At 34.6% G+C, this 5,113-nt stretch overlaps 3 protein-coding genes and 1 non-coding gene across 4 annotated transcripts; 2 read left to right on the top strand and 2 right to left on the bottom strand.

Moving 5' to 3' along the window:
- Window positions 1-370: 370 nt before the first annotated feature.
- Window positions 371-751, top strand: NAEGRDRAFT_76508 (uncharacterized protein; the record flags this gene model as incomplete). The annotated part of the gene is made up of 1 exon (XM_002668532.1): window positions 371-751. One exon carries the CDS (start codon window positions 371-373, stop codon window positions 749-751), a length of 381 nt encoding a protein of 126 aa, XP_002668578.1.
- An 83-nt stretch (window positions 752-834) lies between these two features.
- Window positions 835-2,565, bottom strand: NAEGRDRAFT_54721 (uncharacterized protein; the record flags this gene model as incomplete). Its single annotated transcript, XM_002668530.1, has 1 exon — window positions 835-2,565. The coding sequence occupies one exon, from the start codon at window positions 2,563-2,565 to the stop codon at window positions 835-837; it is 1,731 nt and encodes a 576-aa protein (XP_002668576.1).
- A 986-nt stretch (window positions 2,566-3,551) lies between these two features.
- On the bottom strand, window positions 3,552-4,034 carry NAEGRDRAFT_54720 (uncharacterized protein; the record flags this gene model as incomplete). The annotated part of the gene is made up of 1 exon (XM_002668529.1): window positions 3,552-4,034. One exon carries the CDS (start codon window positions 4,032-4,034, stop codon window positions 3,552-3,554), a length of 483 nt encoding a protein of 160 aa, XP_002668575.1.
- Window positions 4,035-4,387: 353 nt separating this feature from the next.
- Window positions 4,388-4,468, top strand: NAEGRDRAFT_t872. The gene has a single exon. It is a non-coding gene; the product is annotated as a tRNA-Ser (tRNA).
- Window positions 4,469-5,113: the final 645 nt, after the last annotated feature.

Below are 5,113 nucleotides of genomic sequence, written 5' to 3'. Positions count from 1 at the left end.
TCACAGGTTCAATTGAAGTTCTTTTCATTGTTGGAAATCTCATTACAATGNTTGTAATCATGAGCTTTGTAGGACATGTCTTTCTAGAAACTGTCAAGATTGCAGGAAGTTTCGAAGAGGCAAACTCACGACTAACCAAACGACTCATGATTATCCAGAATTCATTCACTATTTTTTTCTGTGTTTCGTTTGGTTCGATTGTTGTGGCTATTGCAGTGCTTTTCTTTTTCATCAAGATTCAGTTTATTGAGGATTATCAGTTTCTGCTATTTATGATTGGATATATTATTTACTTTTTGCAGATTGTCATTAATTTGGTCATTTCAATGGTAAGTTTAAAGTTTTCATTGGAGAAAAATTTATTCGAAATATGAAGATTGTTGCTTTCAAGGTTTTGAAAACAATTAAAACAAGAGCAACTAAGACAAACAAACAACAATCACAAAGACCAATCATTAAGGTTATTACACTGCAGTTGGCTCTTGTTTTTTCTGCTCTGTCACAAATCATCGCGATCGGTTGTGCCACAGCTTTGGATGACTGGAGTTACATGACACTGTTCTATAATTTCATCAATTCTGCTGGAATTTTAACATTTGGAATTGTAACTGTTCTATTATATCAGCCAATATTTACAGAATCTGCAAGAGCAGTGAAAGAATTGAATAATCAGAGTGAAACTTCTTCTGGAAGGAAAAAATCATTGTTTAAAAAAGCTCAAACAATTCCAACAGAAAATTCTAATGTTTGATTGAATTGACCCCTTATTAATAAGTATATGAGTTAAATAACGTGAAAGAAGATATTTTGATTCAATAAGTTAATTTTATGTTTTTACTTAAGGTCAACTCCTTTATTGGAGTTTCTACCAACCTTGAACCTGTAAATAACATGGGCAATAATGAAACCGATAGAAATAATAAATAATGCAAAATTGAGAACTCCATAGAAAAGGAATGGACCACTTGGTTTCCAATCATCGAATAAATATCCACCAACCTTTGTGGCCACTAAAATACCAGCAGCACCAAAGAGAGTAAAGATACCACTGACGCTACCTCTGACCTTACTTGGTGATTCAGCAGTGACAAGGATTTGAGAACAAATAATGACACCAATTTCACCAATACCAATCAATGCAATTGGTAAATAGACAAAACCACCAGTGACATCAGTGAGGAAAGATAACATGGTATAACCAACACCTGAAATTGCAGAGACAATTGCCATAACAATCAATCTCGACATTTTTCTAACAAAATCAGTCTTGAAATCATCCTCTTGTTCAGGTTGTTGTTCAACATCTTGATTCTTCTTTCTTCTAAATCTCAAGTCAGCAAAAATACCAACAAATGGAGCAGCAATGAGAGCAAAAGTTTGACAAATACCAGAAATAGTACCACCTCTAGCAGTAGCATCTGCCTTGGATGAATCATGAATGTCAATCATTTGTTGAGAGACCCACAATGTAATAAAGGTGGTAATGAGAATAGAGTCACCTCTAGCAACGAAACCAGAAATGTAGGCAAGAATGAGAGATGGTCTCTTTGCTGGAGCAACAAATAAACCTTCCCAAATGATATTTTTGAATCTGATGAAGGATTTCTTAATGTTGAATCTTTCTTCATCATCCTCTTCTTCACAATCGCTACTTTCAGCCATTTCTCTTCTGGTTGCTTCACGTTCTTGTTTAGAGTCACAAATTGGGAAAATTCTTCCCTTGAAGAAGATCATTAAGGCACACATGGCAATAATACAGAAGAAGGCCATAATCATAAAGGCAATCATACCTGCTTGACCTGTTGAAATGGTTGGATCAGCACTTTGAATCCATAATGGAATCTTTAAACAAGCCAAAGCAGAGACAACAGCACCAAGACCAGATGCCAATCCCAACAAACCAGATGCTTTACCTCTATCCTTATTCTTGACATAGTCACCAACAATGGCAGTTAACATACTACTTGTACTGGCAGCACCAATAGCAAAAATAATTCTGTAGATTATCAATTGCCAAATAGTTTCAGCAAATGTATAGAGGAACAATCCAATTCCCATAAATAAGAAACCAATCATGTACACAAACTTTCTACCTCTCAAAATATCAGTCAGCACGCCCCAAATCAAGCCAAATGCCAAAATGCACAATTCATTGTAAAACGACAAGTCACCAGCCAATTTACCTTGATCTTTTCTATTTACAGTACCTCTCAGATAAGCTTCGAAAACATAACTTGACATGGCATTAATAAATACGAACATACTAAGCAAAATGACAACCAAAATATAGAAACAAGTAATATGAACCCACGTAATACCAGGTTTCAGTTCAATAAAACCCAAATATCTATCAGTTCGAATACAGCCACACAATAGTTTTGGTTTCTTTTTGGAAGGAGGACCGGTTGGAGAGGAAGGTTCGCTACCTGGTGATTGATAGGCAATATTATTCTGCACTTCTTGATTGTCATCTGTTTGATTGACAGAGGAAAGGCCAGCAAGAGGAGGAATTATAATTGCAGGTGATGAAGTTGAATCAGCAGTACTTTGATACGAATTTTCCATTTCTTCTTCTGTGTGCAGATGTTATATAAAATTGTTAGAAACAAACTAGTAACCTGAAACTCTTTAAAGTTTAAATAGTAGAGAGAGTTAATATAATACGGATTGACACAAATGTTTCCGATAATGTAGTACTCTTCAATCTATAATATGAATATATATTGATTGAACACTCCAATATTGTGTATTGTGTGTCCTTGTTCAAAGTTTATGAAAATGCCCAAAAGAGAGCCTTCTGGAGGTGTGGTGTTCGGGTTTTTTGTTTGAAGAATTTTCTCGCCTCCAAACTTCTTCTCCACTCTCCATCTCCTATCTTACGGAAAAGTGAAGAAGAGCAAATTTGCTCTGCAAACAATGTTGTTATTTATTCAATTGGTCTCCTGAGTGTGGAGGTCAAACAATAATAATATCTACTGTACAGTGGTGGTGGGCAAAGTTTGGCCGAGAGACTGAGGAATGTTCAATAAGCGTGGAAATGGAGCACATTGAAAAATGCTTGATATGGACAATTGGTTGGCTCATTTAGATGATGATGGAATGATCAGGAATGTGTAATGTGGAATTCATTGTTTTTCATTGTTTGTGTGTGGAATGGTTGAGTAAATTGTTGATGAGTTGTTGTTGATGATGAATGAAAAAGATCTTTAAGAAAAAGGATGAAAGCGCATTTTGTCTCGAGTAACAGTCCGGAAATGAGCGAATCCGATCCAATCAAAGTCCAGTCAAGGAGTAACAGGACTAATTTGGTGAAAAGTACAGTAGATTGAAACTGTAAAGGAGACTTGGTTATATTAACATGTTTGTGGAAGGAATCATGATTACAATAATGTTTCAACCTTATCTACCTTAGAGTTTTTCAAATGACAATGAAGAATCAAAAAGATGAAGGTGTTTGCCATGTGGTAGGACCTTGTTGGTACCTTAACAAAGTGGTTAGGAATTAAATTGAACGATTGTACCGTACAATTAACAAGATTCCTTTTGAATTTTTATTCGCCCATATCCTTTCTGACACCTTCAGCTTGTTCTCTTTCTGCCAAATCAAATGGTCTTCCGTCCAGTTTCTTTAACGATGGTAATCTTCTCAATACTTCAATTCTCCAATTTTCACCTGCATCCTTAGTATTCTTTTCCAATGGATTACCTGTCAGTAAAATTTCTTCCAAGTCAGGGAGATCTTTCAGTCTGTCAATTTCAGACCAAGAACTAATCTTGTTATTTCCACAATATAATACTTTGAGTTTCTTCAATTTTTCAACACCAGCTAATGATGTCAAGTTATTATAAGACAACCACAATTGTTCCAAAGTTGGTGCAACAGCGTCAAGATTTTCCAATCTCTTGATTTGATTTCTAGCCAGTGATAAAATTTCCAAAGATACCAATCCTTGCAAACCACCAATTCTGTCTATACAATTTGTTGAGAGAGCTAATCTTTTACAATTTTTCATTTGAGACACAGTAGTGTCCATCTTTTCAATTGGAGGAACCCATCCATATAATAATACTTGTTCAGCTTCGGAAGCTTTTTGTCCACTCTTTTCTTCCCACGACTTTACAGCATCTCTCAAAAAGAAGACCTTTTATTCCGATTATTAAAATTCAACATTTAGATCAATTTATTGTTCATTTCCAAACCTACCATCCTGTTTGTATTTCCTCAGTTATTAATTATCCAAATTTACAGGCAAACCTGAATTGTATTTTTTTATTTTTAAAAACCAACTTTCCCATACAACCAAGTTGATTTCCGTAGTGTAGCAATTTTTGGCGCCAATCACACTATACCTTTCCCTTTTATGAAATATTTTTTACTGATAATGTAGCAGACTTGGCCGAGTGGTTAAGGCGACAGACTTGAAATCTGTTGGGGAAACCTTCGTAGGTTCGAATCCTGCAGTCTGCGTTTGAAATTTTAATTTTATCAAAGCTAAAGCAAAACAATGAGGAAAAGTTCATTGAATATGCTTATTTACAATCGATTAAGCAAATTGATTTAAGAATATAAGCAAATGAATTGAAATTTTTCTTATTAAAAATAAATATTGAAAAAAAATGTCTTCTTCACTCTCCTATGAATGGTTTGAACAAGAACCACTCATACTCAATGTACTTTCCTTTATACATCCAAAATATGTCTTTTTTAATACTGTAGAATGTAAAGGAGAAAAAAAGAATTATAAATTTGCTCCATTGTGGATGGTCAACAAGTTGTGGAAGGAAAAAAAAAAGATACTTCTTGTTAAAAGGCAAGAAGATAGTGTTGTTTTGTGTATTTTTTGTGGTGTGTGTTTTTTAAGCATGTTGAAATGTTTTTGCTTTGAATCTCAATACGATTCTTTGAGCGCACCTAAAAAGCGCTTTTGAAACCGGACAATGAAAACTTGGACAAGAACTATTTATCGCCATCAAAATGACATTTTCAAAAAAAATCAAAAGAAAGAGGTTCTCTCTACCCAGCCAGACTATTCGTTTATCAATATAATTCTTTGATTAGTTTGATTTCCCTAAACTTGCAACCGATACAAACATGTCGAGCCATCTATCAGAT

The sequence above is a fragment of the Naegleria gruberi genome (assembly GCF_000004985.1).
Source record: "Naegleria gruberi genomic scaffold NAEGRscaffold_173, whole genome shotgun sequence".
NCBI lineage: Eukaryota > Heterolobosea > Eutetramitea > Acrasida > Naegleriidae > Naegleria > Naegleria gruberi.
This window is presented reverse-complemented; position numbering and strand designations above follow the sequence as displayed.